The following is an 18,860-nucleotide window of genomic DNA, read 5'->3' as shown; positions in this document are numbered from 1 at the left end:
ACAAAACAAAACTAGATCTTTTGAACGAGTGGTTTGGTTACACACAGCGAAGCTATTGCATTATTCAAAATCAGCCTTTTAACACTTGAAAGTAAGCAACTCTCTCTGTGGTAAAGCCCATAGCTGGATATGGACTTACTTAACAGTAAAAATAAACTACCTGTTCGTATAGGAAGATACCAATACAAAGCTGACTCGATTTCAAAACGCACGCCCAGAGCAAATATTTACGAAGAGTCATAACAAATAGAGCCTACGGCGATATAAGGACATTTATTTTCATCACGAATGTATATTTCAAAAACCTCGGATCAGTATAGATAGTCAATAAATAAGAATCAGAACAAAAGTCGTTTCTAAATATATGACTACCCTCGGAGTCGTTTGATTCTGACTAAGCAACAAAATTGTATCTGTACCTAAACACAGTTTACCTGTAGCTTTAAAATAGACCAAACCACACTATAAGCGCCCAAATTAACGTGTTCTATACTCACACTGCGTATCAAAGCTCAAAAACTAACGCTTTGCCAAGCCGGTATGCTACGCTTTCAGACAGGGCGAAATCGTCGTATCCTGTTGGCGGATACTCGCTATCAAGTTTAGTAAACCACTTGAATTACACAAGTACACTTCAGGGTTTGAATAAAAATTAACAGATTCGGACTCGATTGGGCAGCTGGGTCGCTATATATGAGCGTGTGTAGCCTACCTGACTTACTGGGTAATACTGCACCTATTTAAAGGGCATACCATGGGGTTTTAACGCTTCGAGAGTTCCAAATACAAGTTTATGACATCGAAATTACTATACGCGGTAAACCAATATCCCTGTGGTTTCATTACACAGCATAGTCACAACGGCTTTCTAAATATTGAACAAGAGCGAGAGAGACGCAAAACAAACAAGACAACAAATCAGAAAGGCATTTGTACTCGAGACGGAATGCATTCAATCTAACACACATTTCAATTCACGGCGCAACGTATTCTGTACGAAACTTATTACTGGTAAACATACAAAAATATTAAAGTAACGCTTATTAATACTTTAAATAATTTTTAATAGTCTGCAAATGTTTTGTTAAGCAGTACGCCTGTCTACACTTTTCTTAAAGCTTATCATAACTTTGAAACTTGAGTCACTACAGCGCAACATGTCGTGTCGAAATGGAATTTCTTCGTACACCAGCCTGCCTCCGTATAATTATGACAAAGAATGCGCCATTACCGAAGCATGTTGAATTTAGACATACCTGGCAATTTAACTCAATATAATAGAAGTTGTTATGAATGGTTAGCTTACAAAGTATTCTCATTTAAACATTATAGAACTGCTTAAAAATCTCTTTAAATCTCACCACCACTGCTGTAGAATACACAATACAATATTCAGAACTCGCTATTCCAGATTAGAATGTATGAGACTGCCAGAAACCTTTACCAAACATAATTAAAAATAGATTTCGTTCTTGACCTAATTGCGGGTTTGATCCCGGACGGATCCTCGTTTCAAGTGCAGTTTGATCGTCGGATAAAGTATTTAATTCAAGGCCTGGTTTTATCGCTTACTGAAAGGCGGATAGATCAAACCTGTAACGCTCGAAGCTATAACTAACTGAACCAAGTATACTGTCTGTGGCAAATACTTTCAGGAGAAACTCGGCGGGTGGCACTTGTGCGATCTATACACTCCCTTTACATTAGCCCACGCATTGGCGGTTTTATCGTTCCAATAAACTTCGTCAAAGCAATGTGAATTGCTCGTCACTTAAACAATGAAAAGGTGATTTGCTCGCACGGACTTTCCGCTTCGAGGGCAAATTACGTGGCTCTTGTTTACACCAAGGGTCAATGAACTTTGGATAATGCGAGTCCACGTTGCTGTTCTCACACTGTACATTACACGGAACATTCACTTCTGCAGAACAAAACCTTCAACTTTAGGAATCAAATTTCAAAACGATTTCTTAATTTAGCTATATATAGTAGCTATATATAGGTGGGAGGGAAATGTTCTTTGTTTACTATATATTAAATGGAACGATAAAACAGAACGAAAAGATGTCCCATCTTTCCCCACCCTACTACATTTATTTTTAACCTTTTAAATATGTTACACTCGATGTAAAACATGCAGTGGCAGCAAGTAACTTCCTAAAACATAAATAACTGTGACGCTTTCCACCTTGCTCGCAACTATGGTAGTTCTGTTCCCACATTCGAATGGAACAAGATTAAATTAGCGCCTCGGGCCATCGTTACGCTCATTATTAAATACCGAAGCGGTTCAAGGCATGGGTGTCGGTTTCTCTGCACGTTTTGGGATTATAGAAGCACTCATAATATCTTTAGTAACTACAGATTACCTTCGTTTTTCGCAACACGGGCAAATTGAGCGCCTTCAACAGACACAATTGGTTAATAGGCCGCTGGATTGACGTATTTTAGAAATAAATATGTCAGTTAAAAACGATGATAGAAGACACTAAGAACTAGCGTATTTAAACCAACCATGCAGATCTCCTTTGTCGGCGTTTTGGTGACGAAAGTACTATTCTTGAAATACGATGCGTTCGATACTAACATAAAGGGATTATAAGTTGCTGATTGAGCAACAGGTCGTAAAATATACCCAGAAACAAAAAGCTAAAAACTAATATCCAGTTTCTTTGCTTGAAAATCCTCCTACTTCTGAAACCCTCTTACTACAGATACGTGTATATATATCACTACATTAGAAGTATAGGGTATTTGTATCTTCGCCACTATACTGCTACGTATATAAGAAGTGCATGTTATATACGGGATTAACGGAAACTTAATATTGCCTGTCGCTCGCTTTATGCTATTAACAAAATACCAAAATAGCGGCGCCTGTGAGCATATAAGAGTCCAATAACGCCTAACATATTTGTATTGTAAAACACAGAAGCGGTTACATTACGCTTGGGTGAAGGCACGAAAATTCAAGAAGTGGACACAGAAAACAACATAAAAGTCCGGTTATATAGATATTTATATAGTGCAGGCTAAGAACTTGCAACCAGTGAATGTGGCGCAGAATTTTTTATTATTTAAACTGCAGAATTAGGGCCCGGGATTTTGGAACGTAGAAGCTGGTAGGATTGGAGGCTAGACGTAGAAGCAGACGTGGCAGTTGGTTGGTGGCCGCTCTGGGCTGGTGACGGTGCGGCAAGATATTGCATTTGCCCGGAGAGTTGGTAATAGTTTGAAAAGCTGTGTTGAAGAATTAAAGGTATATAACAATCGTGGTAAAAGCAATGCTACACGGATGCTTTTTGTAGGTGGTTAAAATTTACGCTATTTTTGTATAAGTCCCTGGTGTAACATATAGGCAGCTGAAGCATTTTCGTATTTCATTGAATCGGTAATGTTTCAGGCCACAAATTACAATAATGTTCTGTGTTTTCGGTCCAAGAAATTGCACGGGCTTTGCACGAATGTCAGATAAGATAGCGCCGGTGATTCGACTTCGTCCCGTGCTGAGAATATGGTGTAATATTTGTGGTTTAGGATGATATTCAGGATGACCCGTCCTGTGTCTTAACCGTCATCATATCTGTCACTGCTGTCGCCTTGATGCCACCGATGGAAACAGAACCCAATGGGTTGTCGGTTTCGTTCATAGCTTCTGCTGGTCGCTTTACGCCTTTTTCTGTTGGGTGAAGTCTATGTATTAGAAATTAGTGCGTGCGTTCGGCCAAAACTGGTATAAATTTCAAGTCTTCGACAGAACCTTACCCATATAGAATAAAAGGTTGGGTTAGATTGTTCATGTGGTTGTCCACTTATATAGTCATTTTTAGTAACAAATTAAGTAATACACAGATTTATACATGGATAGCCTTTGCTAATAGATTAGGAAAATAGAACAAGAAAGAAAAAAAAAGAACCTCACCCCTATATACAAAGTTCTAGTTGTAATGTTAAAATAGTTTTGTTCTAAATTAGAGATTTTTTCTTTAATTTACCGATTTGCTTGATAGAAGAAGTGATGATGGATATTGGAGCCGAAGCTATAAATGCTGGAGAGGGAGTGGCAGACGAATCTGTGCCCATGGAAGACGATGGAGAATCTGTTTACAACAGGATGTGAAAGTAAACGGTATGTAGTGGTATTCTATGTTAGAATTAGTGTATGATAGTAAATACATTAGTTGGTTAAAACACTGATAACTGTAAAAAAAATCAGTTTATTTTTTACATTATTCCTTTAAAAAAATACAGAGCAGCTATAATCGCATTTAAAAACTAACATTTAGGATAAACGTGTTATTATCTTTATACAGTTAAGACAACTCCAATTCTGCTTAAAAATAACGAGTACAATCAAGTTAAAATACCTGGCATGCCGAATTGACCGACCGATATATTAGCGAACTCTCCCATAACAGCAATGGCCGTTTCACCAGTAGCTTGCGCCACTCTATGTTCTACCAGGTAAAACATGTATTCGTCGTACAGCAGACGGATAAGGTGAAAACTACCGAAGCTGGCAGCTGAACGGAGTGTCAGGTCTCGTATCACCATTGAGCTGTATTAAAAGTAGATTTTTAACATATATTTAGAAAAAAAACACATTTTTTTTAGATTTTTTTTTAAAAATAATGTTAAAGTAATGGCATAATGGTGAGCGCGCTTGCCTCTAGTCCGAGGCTTAACGTTGTTACCATTATGAGCGTATTAATGTCCTTATATTATGCACAAACAACGAACTTGAAAAGGTCGCCATTCGTTGTAGCAACAGTTGCGAAAATGAGAGGTAATGAAGTAGCTAACTATATAAGTACCTGTAGAAACACCACTTGAGCAAAAACTGCCTTGCTGCTTTTGTAAACCCCGGAGTGCCCTCGTGCGGCAAGAGCATTTTGCCAACGACAGTTTCAAGCCAGTCGGCCCACTGTTCCAAAGTCCGTTGTTCCGACAAAGCAGTTTTGAAATCGGTCTCTAGCTCGTGTACGACGCTGTCGGGGCACTGGCACACCCATGAAGCTTGCTCCTGTATTAAGTATTCAAGCAAATCGTTAACGATTAATTTAACGACCAAAATTTATTTAAGATCTGGTGCTACACAAGCGTAACGAACAACAACCAAGCCCGACCACGTATAACAAAACAGATATATATTTCGCCTAAATCGACAGTTTCCTTTTTAATGGTGCCATTTTAGATGGAAAATTTATCTCTATTTTTTAATTAATTATTGTTTTTATAACATTATTTTTATTTTTTTGAAGGAACGGGGTTTGCGACGCCAAAACCTCCCTGGCTGCGCCATCGAGTATATTGACACAATCACGGCCTACTAGAGATATATCTCTAGTAGGCCGTGGCATAATAAACATTTTTTTAATTGCCACACCTTACCTGTACATTCGTAAAGTCCACACGGTTGAGGTCGGCCAACATTTGGTTGATCTGCGCCACATTATTCAACACGGCTCTAGCAGCTTGTGCCAGGTGGTTGAGTGAAGTATAACGTCGTAGGGTTTGAGAAAATGCTGAAACCGCCGCGATCTGGCGAAAAAAGGCAATTTAGAGTTAAAATAAAGTGGGGTAAGATGAGATATTTTTTGTTCTCTCTCTCGTCCCATTTGGTAGTAAAGAAAACACGGCCACAGGTAATATGGGATTTAGGTGCTAACGGTATCCCATTTATCCCCACCGTATCACGTAAAGTGTAAATTATACTACAAAAAGGGATCTGTAAATAAAGTAAAAAAGTGTTATTTTCAGCAGGCACATTGAAAATATCGTGCTAATATTTTTTACCTTCAGCTTTGTAAGATCTGGCGGAATATCTGCTTTCTTCAATGCGTTGTTTAAACCTGCTTCCAATCCTTTAGCGAAGTTACGTATAGCTTGTGTGAGGGCGCCTGGGAGAAAGAAATCGGTTTACAACGACGTCACGATAAGATGACGTCATATGATAAGATGACGCCATAGTATGATAAGGTATACAAAAGTGGAAAAATTTTGAGGTAAAATCAATATGGCTTAAAGCCGAAAACAGTCATATTAAACGCATAAATAGGCGAACCGACCACCAATTTACCGGTTTTGTAACACATGTAAGCATACGGGTTCTATTTAGTGAGTTATTTTATTTTTTTACTTACTTGGTATGGGACGAAGTACGTCTGGAATTAGAACCTCAACCAAACTCTGGTACATCATGTGGTCGCTGTCTTTTATCCAGCGTTGCACGGGAATCCAGTTACACATGATCATTAATTTGTGTCGGGGAAGTTTAGCCTCTAACTCGCTTTTCCTAAAACCAAAAAAATAGAAAAAAATCGTAAAAATGTTTTAAATTGCTAAACAACTATATAAGTGTAGTAAATCTTGCGAAAACGTAGAAATACACAGGCACATGAAACTTTACAATAGTTTTTACACAGTATTAAATATAACCACAGGTTTAGGTTAAAAAAAAGATATAATATACATACACCATGCAGGAGACTTACATCATATTCTCAGAATCTGCGCGCCAGAAAGATTGCCAGAGATTTTCCACCATAGCAAATTGCAGGCTTACGATAATGTCCAATACATTGGCACAATGGTCTCTATACAGATCCTCTAGTATCAATAAATCGTCCTGTGGCACAAAATAAAATTAAGTAAAATATGCGACTTGTTAAAGCGCGTAATATTGCTTTCGCCAACAGATAATAAATACGTTTTGTTTTTTGTATTTTTTATATTACTTTTTTTGATTTTTTTTTATTTCTATTTCATTTTTAAATTCCCAGGAACCACTGTCTTAAGACTTAAGATGCTTATCAATGTGTTTACTTACCGACGTTATACCACTTGGCATCGGAGGGTCGCCTTCCATTGCTTGGATTGGGTCTAGATCCGGTAAAGCTTGTGTAGCATCGCCCAAGAACTGTTGGTGCTGCTGGGCTTGCTGTTGTACTTGCTCGGTGGCTGACTGCGTTGCGTGGTTATCGATGTTCGGCTTATGGTCGCCCTGTGCTGGCGGTAGCGCCTTAAATCTGAACAAATGAATGTAAGTTGTTTATTCAATTCAAGTAATTTAATATATGAATGAGAGTAAATTACGAGTTATCACGTATATGACTTTGTAGGTAACTATTTTTGGAGTTGTTATTTTTTTTGTTAATTGCCGTAAAGTGTTTTGCCCAAAGACATATACGCGATACACTTACATGCCAGATGCAAACGCGCCAACCGCTTTGCTATAGCGCCTTAAATCATACAGAAAAGGGTATGTTGTACACTTTGTCTGTACAGTTAAGTTAATGTTGTTAAATTAGCTTAAACAAAGTAGCTAGACGGTGCTTTTAGGACGTGTTTGTGTAACAAAGCACACTTGAGACAACCCATCATAGTATAGACTATACTGTATTAACGTTACCGTGTAGGTATAGCCTATTACAAGTATATACTTTACATTCTTACAATATTAACCGTTTGACCACTTAAGACACAAAATGTATTATGAATTGGGCCTTCCTTTCATTAGTATAAGATACGTATGACAAAAAGTACCACAAAGAACATAGTTTAACGACGTTTTTTTCATTATTGGTTTTAATAGAAAATGCATGAAAATGATATGAAACAATTTGCGACGAACCTTTTTGTGTGGCTTGATGGCTGTTGGCGCATCGCTATATAACTTATCTCCTCCTGCAAACTATTTAGTGGAGAATTTCCTTTGATACGAATCCCGTAGTAATGGTATTTCGAATTGCCTCTGTGGGGGATATATGATTAGTGATAATAGTGCATAGTATAATAACAAAGTAGCGTTGCAAGCGCCATTAAGTTGGAGCGGTGCTTTTAGATGTATTTAAACGTGTTTGGCCAGAAACCGGGTGTTTTTAGGAACACTGGATTAAAGAACTTGTACATACACATAGTAGAGTGGGGTAAGACGGAACACCTATAGCACATAACATTTAAAATCTTGATTGTGTTTAACCATATAACAACGGTCTATGGGAGTTGTGAGAATACGGTTTTATAATTTTTTAAATGCTCTTTGTTTACTAACAATGGGACAAAAAGTAGAATGAAAAGGTATCCCAACTTCTCCCACCCTACTATATAATTTGGTAACTTCAAAATAGATAAAACAAGCAATACGTACCTTGTGCCAAGACGTCGGGTGCGTAGCCCGATAAAGACAGATCGTACGAGTTTTCCAAAGGAAGCAGCGTTTACAGGATCTAACTGTTGCTCCTGGCAGTGCAACAAGTAGTGGTTGTACATTAACGCACGAGGTAGAGAAACACCTTCAGAATTCTCAAAATGGTCCATTAGCCAGTGCACCTGGGGGAAAGGATTTAAAATGGATGCTTGCCATTAGTAAATAGATATGAACTCAAAACGAAATCTTTTTTGAGGGGGGGGGGGATATATGTTTTTTTAGAAATAAACTATAAATTTGGTGTTAAAATTTTAAAGAAAAAAATTAAGAGCGTATACACATGTCGTGTTGTTACACTAAAGTAATGGTGTTTATAAGAAAAACGAAGAAAGTGCATGCATCGTGTAACAGTGAGGGCAACTGAATATCTGTTGTTAAGAATCGGACTTGTCCTACGAATATACAGACAGGGTCAGGATATATAACCGGGGTCGGTGGCGCAACCAGAAAAAAATTAAAGTGGGACTGTTTAACAAACTATTTTTTTTATTTTTTTGAAACAAAGGAAAAGGGGCCACGACCGCCGTAATCCCTTAGCCGCGCCACTCGACCGTTACGGGATATATACATATACAGGGTCGGGATATAGAGGGGCGACATGCATGCAGCTTACTCGTCGTATATGCTTACTGTTTTCGGCTCCCGCCGGAAGTGACTTACGGTGGCGGGGGAAGCACGCGTTGTGTGACCAATAGGCATCGCTACCAAGTTCCCCGCTTCAGAACCAGAGCCTTGAATAAGGTAGGTGCTACCACCGGGCGAAGCGATGAACTGGTTGAGGTTTTGTCCTCCGCTGCCCTGCATTGACTGCAGAGAGTTCTGTAAAAAGTAGGTGGTTGGATGAAGTGGATTTTTGTACGTTTTTTTTATAGTTGGTTTTTAAACGATTTTTTTTTTAATTTTACACGATTTAAAAAAAGTTTGCATACGTTGTTTTTTTTAATTTTAAATTATTTTAACATATTTGCATTTTTCTGTTGTTAACAGTATAGTAATCACCATTTTTTAAAACATTGGTAGTATCTTTAGATCACGTTTAAGTATTTCTATTCATACACAAATTATGATTTTCGTTGGTATGCCCTTTAACGTTTATACTTTACTTACCATTTGATGTTGCGATGATACAACAGTAGGTTGGCTACCAACGTGAGATCCAGAGGTGGAATCAAAGTAGAGACCACTACTGTTGTTGTTTGGCTGCTGAGTGCTGGTGAACAATTGGTTGGTGTCGTTGTATTGAAAATTGCTGGACCTGGTTGTTGGGGTATATGTTAGGTTTTGGGTAATGGCTTGGGTGTTTGGTAAGTTAGGGTAATAGCCAGGTAAGCCAGCTATGGTATAAATGAAAAGCTCCCGGGTGTTAGGTATTTTATTGTTTGTTTGTTATAGCATTTAAAAAAATTAAATAAACTTTTTTATCTTCGCGTAGCCGTAAAACGACAGTCGTCATATAAGACAAATGTTCTGTTTTATTTACCTCGTTGTAGTTTGTAAATAGACTTTTTTTACCTTTTTTGGTACGTTTATATTAAAAATTTTAAACATTTTAAATGCATAACAGACTTTAAAAAAGCGTTTATACTTACGAGGAACCGTTGACGTATACGCCATGGTCACCACTAGAATCAACGTATTGTAGTTGGTTGGTGGAGTACATCTGTATGTAATAGACTTGTGTTAGAATTTGTTACATGAAAAAATATGAGGCTACTAATCAACACACTTAAAAGAACGATTACGATTTCAGCATGCATAAAACGGGTATAGATAAAGCGTTAGATATCTACAAAGCAAAAATCACTGCAAAATTTTGGGTAAAGCTTTCTAAAATTCTACGTTTTTATTTTTATTTTGGAAAAGTTCACACAACACGGTTAGACCTGGTGCGACTCGTGCTCTGATTGGTCGAGCTCGACCTCGGTAAGGGTAAGCACGTGATGGGTGTTGGATAATACGGACGAATCAGAGGCCTGTGTGGGATGCTGGGGTGAGTGGTGGGTTGAAAAAAGGGAGGGGTGATCGAAAAAAAATCGTTTTTTCTTTCATTTGACCAAAAAATATTATATTTTTCTGCATTTCATCAAAAAATATATTTTTTGGCATTTAAACAATAAAATGTTATTTTTTTGAATTCAATTGAAAAAAAATGTTTTCCACCTAACCAATCTTACACTGCTACAGTCTATGAATATAAAAGACGATGGGTTGAACCTGACCAACTCTTTTTAAAGCTATTTACTATATATCTGCTACTGGACTAATCTTATAGTCGGGTATGGTGTAAAAAAACGACACAAAAACTCTAGCAATAATACAACACCATTTATAGCACTATAGTTTATCGTTAGATGCTGGCAATTTATATAAAAAAGAGATTACGCTAACTTTACCTGTGGTTGGTTTGGCGAAACAACATGAACTTGCGATTGTCGCTGCTGTTGTTGCTGATTGGTTACCTAAAAACACGTGATATTAGAGAAATATGAAAAATGGCGTATTACAACTATACACTATATATTGGTGATGTGATTTTGACATGGTGAAATTTATATGTAGTTTAGCTAATTATGGTTCTAAAGTGATTATGTACTATTGTGAATAACTACGTTTAGTGTCGATGACCTGGCTACAAAAACGACTGTCTGTGTAATTCTGAATATAACTGAACGTTAAGCTTATAATCTTAACAAACACACGAGTATACTCTTTCACATTTCATTGCTTGTGGTTTATCTGGAGATAGGAATAATATATATGGTATATGCGGTCATTTGTTTTTATTCTGTATAAGAGTTGCTCCAGTCCTGCCTAATATAACTTAGTTCCACTTCACTGGCTAATACAGAACCATATACCGTTCTTATCTGTGTTTTGGTGTCCGCCGCACTCTTTGTATTAGAGGGACTTTCTGTAACTTTCTGCAGGTATAAGGTGATAACTGCTGGCTCACTGCGTATGGTTGCTGTCAGTCCATCAACCTGTAAACAAGACGCCTGTACTGTTTGTAGACCTATACTAGTAAAGTGGAAATGGTACCGTACTGCTGTCATCGCAGCCACTAAAACTTATCTTTTGAAATTAAAATGTGTTAATAACTTCTCTTATTTTACGACAACACTGAATTCTTCTGTACAGTATTTGTTCTTATTACTTACATTGTGGGTTGCAGTTAAAGCATTAAAACTATGCCTTTTTTCATAAAATTAAAAATGTTATATGCACAGAAAAACGGTGTGTTAACACATGCAATAAAACGCTACAAAAACTAGTGAATTTTAAATTTTCAAACATTTTTTTTCTATTGTGAATTTGAATTAACGACTAAAACTACAATGTATGATCGAATTAACTAATCACTCGAAAAACACATCTAAAACTCGGTCAACGCCACACTCGCTAAAACTCTTACACGTTTGAGGTTGAGATTGATGGCATTGACGGCTGAAAGCACACGCGAGCCATGGTGGTTCTGGGGGGAGGGGGAGACACGGTTAGTTTTCGCTGACTTGCCGCTCACGGAAAGGTCCATTGCCTTGGGTGCAGTCGGTGTCGCATTCGGCGAACGATCGGTTACGCAAGGCATCGATTCGAAGCCCCGTGCAAGGGTATAATTGCGAAATATTCAAAAACAAAAGACGGAAAAATCCTACACCTACAACGGCTGCGAAAATCTATGTTAGCAGCTATGTACATATTGTTCCACAGTTTTGTAATTAACGTTGATTTTAAAATGTAACTGTAAAGGAGTTAAGTATGTTCTGTTCTTATACTTCGACTACTTGTACGCGATTGCAAACTTGTAAAACCTAATAAATATGCTTTCACATAAGCGAGACGCTTTAGCCCAAATAAAACAGACTATCTTTCCTATTAACGTCTGTATAGTCTGCTGTTATCACTGTATGAGATGATCTCTGCATGAAGCACTTGACTGCAATACCTTAATACAACACACAGCCTTTCTAAAACACACAATGACTATCCGCTGAGGCATCTGAATTCCTGATTTAAACTGCCTGTTTACGACTATTTGACTCCACTGTGACCAAACGGCCGTGTAACTGGATCCTACCTGCGCTCAATATACCTTAGAATACAGCTAAGGGTGCCGAAAAAGAGACAACGGGGCGAGAAGGTAAAGATATTTGTCCGGCAGTCTGAAGACTTATTCTCTGACTCTCTTTGTCACTACAAAGAGTCGGCCACGACCGCCAAAGTGCCGTTACAAAGTAAGCCAATAAAAAACCTCGCGTTGCCAGGCGACGGTTTATCAGTTGACATGGCAGCCTGATGGTCGCTAGGCAACCAACTGTAACCAAGGAATGTCGCGCTGACGACCCGGTACTCGACAAATAGAACGAAGTGGGGGGACCGGGCTTTCGCCGCCTTTAAGACTTGTTATCAAAAACGACTGTTCGCCATGGCAACCCAAACAAATCGGTCGGTGTTTATATAGGCAAATGGACTGACTATGTAGATTTTACTACCGCTCTTTAAAAGTATACCAAAGCCAGTTAGAAGTATACCAAAGCCATTAGGAAAACAATTTTTTGTAAAATGTAGGTAAATTCAACCAAAGGTTTGTGCTTGGGCTCTGGAACATATAGGCTTAAGTTTTCTTTGATTTGCGGTGTTGAATTAGCTAGTAAAACTTTAACTAGTGTGATATGTACAAACTAATCAAATCTGTTTTATTCAAGACGGTTTACCTAACGTGTAAAAAACCTACGATGTAGTTTTACATACCATCAAATATAAATAACTTGACAAGGTGTAGAGCAAACTGCAGTGGTTAGTAATCAAGATACTAAAGCTAGCACTGTTGCTACAGTTCGTGGACGAAAAGAACATGATAAACTGCAGCGTTAAAGCAGCGTGATATAACTGCAGCGTCTAAGGACGCATCAGCTGGAATATTTTGTTCGTACTCTGTAAATACCTTTCAGTTATACGCGACTTCCGCGACACACAACTATCGTTGTAGATAAGCCAGTAGAACGACCCACAAATTAACATGCACAAAATATATGTATTAAAAACGACAACACTAACGCATATGAGCGTTAATTTGTGACAATAGGTTTATACAGCTGTTTTAACAAGTTTAATCGCCAGTACAGTGGTTACATACGCGTGACTTAAGTTTTTAAACATACTCATGTAACTGGCAACGTGGATTTTAATGCGGTTATTAAATGCATAGAAACGGCGAGCAATTCGAACTCCCATTAATTTAACACAGGTGAACTAACTTGACTTGGGTGTGGCGTACAAGGCAAATATATATTGAGTGAGAGGAAGAGCGGTATAATGACTACGCACACTTGACCCAACTACGTACATCTTTGTTGAAAGGGATATACCGAAATGACGATTGGCAAACGGACCTAGGACATTAAAGCGACTGAAAGGCGCACTCTAACGGATAGCCTGCGCGACGTATCGAGGTACTTTGCGCCACAAGAGATCTTTTTAAGATCGGACGATATGAAAAGTCATTGCTTTAATATAGTAAGATTTATCACTAAATATACATACCTGCTGGCTAGCTTGGGTCTGGACGATCGTTTTAATAGCGTCTGCAGTTTTAGCTGCATCTGCAATAAAAAGTTGAATGTACAATGGCAATAAAAGTTAATAGTATGTTTAAATTGTGTTTAGTTAATACCTGCTTGAGTATATGTGTAAGTGGTTGAATTGTGCCACTGGTTTTGGTTATACTGATTACCCGTAGCGTAACTGCAGTAATTATTCTGCGCGTAACTCGTACCCTCGCTACAGTACGTAAACGACGCTGTGTCGTGCGTCGGGTAATGACCGTTTTGGTGGACGTTTCCTGACCCTCCTGAACACTGCCTGTCATAATTTTGACATTTTTGCTCCTGGCTGTAGCCCCAATATTGCGGATACTCGTAACGGCTTTGGTCGCTGTAATAGCCAGGTGCTAAGTACTCTGACTTGATATGCATTCCTTGCATTGGCTTGCTTCGGATCATGTTACACTGAACGACGATGAGACGTAACCGGCTGCTTTATACGTGTTCTAACTCGGTAATGAAATTATCACCGACGATGAATATTAGCTGGATGGGTTAACAAGGGCGCGACAAAAGAAGTCAGGTTATGAACATGAATGGCAATTACGACACCGCACCTGCTAAAGTGGAATCCAGATTTGGAAAGGGGCGGAAATGGGAGCATGATACTTTCGATGCGAAAATAATATGCTACAGCGTTGTGTAACAACATAATATATGACAAATTTATAGGAAAATTAAATGTTTGCATAATAATATTAAAGTCCAACTCGTAGAACAAGGTCGTTTGTTTTAGCCTTTTGACAGACTTCACATACGAAAATATATCGTGTACTACGAAAACATTGCTATATAATACCTCAATACCTGACAATTTTCAAAACAAAACTTTCCAATGAAACCTCGTATTAGTAAATACGCACTAGTGACTACTGACCCTACCAAGTTTAAAGTTTTTCTTGCGTTATAAGTTTAAACTTTTTGGTGTAAAATCGCAAGTTGCGACCACCGATAAAGTATAGCAGCACGGGCCATTTGGCAATAATGGCTTTAGTTTTATAGATTTCAAAGCAGTTGGAAATAAACGAAACGACCATCAAGGCGACGCGGAACTTGTGATTGATTTGAGGATGCCGCTCGTGGTTGGATCGCCCGACAAGATTGCTTGGTAATTTCGCGTGAAAATAAACAAATGTTTTGTGAGTGGGCGAGAACGATTGTGGAATGCTGCGGTCGGTAGTTTCAAGGGAGAAGCGGTGCCAAGAAAATCAATTAATGAGGGAAGTAATGTTCGGATGGTTGCTTTAACGTGTAACTAGTATCGCACCTGGTCAAGAAAGTTTCCTTTTCCGGAAAAAAGATTTGTTAACATTTGGGAAACGTTGGGACGGTTTTAACTTGAATTAACTTAATTATCAAGCCCGATTAAAATGTGGGTGGTACGTTTTTGGTGAAAAGGGTCTGCTGAAAGATTACGTAACTTTATATGCCTTTTTATAAAGGTATTAATATAGGCGAATAGGTGATTATTTGCGCCGAAAATGGTGAGATTTGCAATATGTTTTGAACAGTATAGGGATACGAGTATACATGTAAAAATATGATCACAAAATATTTGTTTGCAGTTTCCAATATTATTGACTTTTCAGCAGTCAAACTTGTTTAGACAGTAAAACCTATCAAATAACCTAGATAACCTACCTTGCTTAGAAGCCACCACGCTGACGTAGTGGGCCACCGGTATCTGGCTGTGGCTTGCCGTTACCACTTGGTGGACCTGCTGTTGAGCAGCGGTACTTTGGTGCATGGCGGCTGTTTGGTGGGATGGGAAAACAGAATTCGAAGATGCGATGACAAAAGATCGGGATCTGAAAAAAATTAAGAATAAGAAGGTTGTGTGGTTTATATAGGTTGATGGTTATGCGTTTGCCGTTTAACCTGTTTTGATCTGCTACACATCTTGTTCCTGGGGGATTTATACAGGATGGAGTAAGAACAAATATCCTGATCGTGTTTTAAACAATGAACAACAGTCTACAGAAGTCGTGAGGATACAGTTTTATATTTCTTTGAATGTTCTTTTTTAATACCACATGGGACAAAAAAAGTTAAAGGGAAAAGTGTCCCATTCCCCCACCCTTCTACATGAATGTAGAATAAATAATATAAGCACAGGTGCCAGTCTGGTGAAAGACACGGTTATTTTCGTGATACACATAACGTTTAGAGGCAATTAACAATATTGAAGTTTCTTGGAATCTGCGCAATGAGTACAAGCAGACAAAAAAGTTGGACGAAATATTACAACACGCATCTGTCAATCATTTTGCTAATCACTTGGTATATCTAAATTAAAACACAATCCGATACGGTTAAGTTATACACAAATCGTGAGAAACTACAGTTTACCGGAGGACACACTATAGACGCATGCGCTGTTAATTGGATTACGTATAGTCGGCTGATTACTAATTATTTAAGTATACGAAATCGGAAAAAGCTTCGGTTAATACAATTAACAGATACGGTAGGTGATCGGTCGCTAAGGTTGGCTGTGGGAATATATGGCAGACAAAGCGTTTATGGTTAAAATGTTGTTGGTTCAAGTAAAACCAGCTCTAATTAAAGAGTTAATTATGAAACTGAACGGAATGCCCGACTCTTTGTGTGTTTAGAATGGCGTGCCGCTTTAATGGCAGTTAACGGCTGTGCCCTCTCTATTGATCGTGCTTCCTATGCCACACGACGTCATATTTACCATGTTGAGAAGCCTGCACAGGCCACAAAAGACTGGTACGAAGTACGAAGACTCTATTGGCTATTTTAAGCGTCTTATAACCAACTTGTACACACGTTATTGACTACGAAAAAGGACAACGAAGCGTGAGTTTAACTGCTTAGCTTTAATATGGTCATAAATAAGATTTATGGTTTTGCAATTGGAAATTTATATAAACATATTAGAAAAGATGGAGTTTTAATGAAAAAATGTGGACTTCAGCATGTTAAAAACGGTCAATAGCTTTTGTTTAACAACACGAGTGGGTAATATTTGCGACAACAATTTTACTGACACAAGTTTTTGCCACAAACTATACAACACATGACAGAAAATTTACAAATTAGAAATCTATGCCTGTAGAAATATCTACACAAAAGATATGTAGATACACACAGAAGCCGGATTGATTTGTATTACTTCTAACAAAGAATTCTTAATCTAACAAAGAATTGTCAATTATAATAGATTGATTGCATTGGCTCAAATAAGAGTTGGGTTTTTATTGAAGGAATTGGCCCATATATATTATTTATGTTAATATCAGGATTCGCTCAAGAATTGGTTACATCTACAATCTACCCATAAGGCTTCATATACAACACCAACACCATATGATATTACATATACAAAGTGGACAGCTAACATAATATTAGTAATTAAATCATTTAGAAAACATGAGCACTAATAGTTTAATCATGTACTGGTGAGTGGTGATAACACAAAATAGTCAATGAAAAATACAAAATATGTATGTAGCCAATTTTTCCACTTCACTTAAATTTATGTTAAAGAAGGCCAAAACATTAGTCTCAAGTTTTGGTGTCACAGAAATTACTTTACAACTTAGAATCAGTCAATGGAACCACCTTAACAAACATAATTTGACTGCAAAATAATCATATTCTATCATGACCACAGTATAGTACATCAGTATTCCTGTGTACAGTCTGTAGTGCTAGTTATTAAACGAATGGTCATACACACTTAAAATCTAACTCTACAGTTAGGTCAGTAGGATTTAAATCAGAATTTTAACATTAAGAGAAACAGTACATCTGGATCTGTTTTATTTGCAATCGTTACAGAGGTAACACCTCAAAAAGTTATACTTTAAACAAGCATTGAGAAAAAAGCAAGTAGTCCAAGATACATTTAAAAAACTGAAACAATCAAACTCAAGTAGTCAAAAACACTTGATGTAGATATACTGTATTCACACTTTTCCCCATCAACTAATGCCACCATTTAACAACATAAACAGGAAACATGAATCAGACATGGGAGCATGAGAAATTTAAATAACTGAAAACTTTATTAATAATCTACAAACATTAAAAGCCCAATCATATTTCATTTTTAACTTTGTAAAAAACATATAAATTAATTTGTATGTGCTTTTTGTATGGTTCAACATCTTTCATTCAATGATTTATCTTTTAGATAGTGCACTTAGTTTTAAACAATGATAACATATATTTTACTAGTGTATAAACAGCCACATTTATTAATATTTTATTGTTTAAAATATTCAGATTAGGTGACTTAAAAAGCAAAACGGTGCTCCAGCATTTTATTATGTTGGGCAAGATGTCGTCGCAAGGGTAACGAATTGTAACATTAACAAGTTTAGCTAAAACAGTAGTAAACTAAAACAAAAAGTAAATAAAAGCGCTAGTATAGTATACAACAAATGATAGTGTGAAAAGAATAATAGATAGCATGCAACAATATACATAAGGTTAATCAAATGCAAGAAAAAATCGTTACCTTGATACAGTCTCCAAGGATACCGTGTCTATGGCGTTTCTGTTTCGAGGCAACTGTTGCCCGACGTAACAGAGATATTCATACGCGGTAAAATTTGAATTTAATTTGCCATTTACAAACAAAACAGCGGTGAATTCGGACTGAAAATTATATTTTTTGTTAAAAGGTTTTATTAATTCAATTTAAGTGTAAAGTAAAGTCATAAACGATGCTGCGTTATTCTAAAAGTTTCGGTGCTTCTCCGCTAGAAAGTAAAGATGGCGGCTGTTTCCATACCAACCCAGGAAAGCCAGGAACAGAGCGAACGTGCGTTGACATTTCGATGTGCTGTCGCTCATCGACATTAAATGCTTCGGTAAATGGTAGGCCACGCAGTTAGCGTATCAAATGTTTGAGGAAGAAGATTTTTAATGTTTTAGATTTGTATTTTTCGAGCAAAAAGAAGCCACATAGTGCAAGTTAGTCGCAGGGCTTTCTACGAACGGTAGAGAAACGCTGCAGTTCCAGTCGTGTCTGCATGCCTCGCAATAGTAATAATAATAACAATACTACAGTAAAATGA

At 37.5% G+C, this 18,860-nt stretch overlaps 1 protein-coding gene across 12 annotated transcripts; it reads right to left on the bottom strand.

The window, feature by feature from the left end:
• Positions 1–2,899: 2,899 nt before the first annotated feature.
• On the bottom strand, positions 2,900–18,437 carry LOC149735886 (transcription factor RFX3-like). 12 transcript variants are annotated; one of them, XM_089879206.1, is made up of 20 exons: positions 18,299–18,437; positions 15,451–15,617; positions 13,751–13,809; positions 11,068–11,190; positions 10,603–10,668; positions 10,093–10,182; positions 9,799–9,869; positions 9,317–9,464; positions 8,840–9,028; positions 8,150–8,331; positions 7,634–7,753; positions 6,830–7,028; positions 6,495–6,628; positions 6,144–6,295; positions 5,797–5,900; positions 5,392–5,541; positions 4,815–5,023; positions 4,368–4,558; positions 3,996–4,100; positions 2,900–3,679 (listed from the first exon to the last, which is right to left on the bottom strand). In XM_089879206.1, exons 2-20 carry the CDS (start codon positions 15,554–15,556, stop codon positions 3,546–3,548), a joined length of 2,532 nt encoding a protein of 843 aa, XP_089735332.1. In that variant the 5' UTR covers positions 15,557–15,617; positions 18,299–18,437; the 3' UTR covers positions 2,900–3,545. The 12 variants fall into 12 exon arrangements, with proteins under 12 accessions (XP_089735332.1, XP_089735334.1, XP_089735335.1 ...); XM_089879208.1 differs by having other exon boundaries at positions 8,870–9,028; XM_089879209.1 differs by lacking the exon at positions 11,068–11,190 and adding an exon at positions 11,622–11,681 and having other exon boundaries at positions 18,299–18,436.
• Between the last annotated feature and the right edge of the window lie 423 nt (positions 18,438–18,860).

Source organism: Ciona robusta, chromosome 5 (genome assembly GCF_009617815.1).
Source record: "Ciona robusta chromosome 5, ASM961781v2".
NCBI lineage: Eukaryota > Metazoa > Chordata > Ascidiacea > Phlebobranchia > Cionidae > Ciona > Ciona robusta.
The sequence above is the reverse complement of the archived record's forward strand: the minus strand, read 5'-3'. Positions and strand labels throughout refer to the sequence as shown.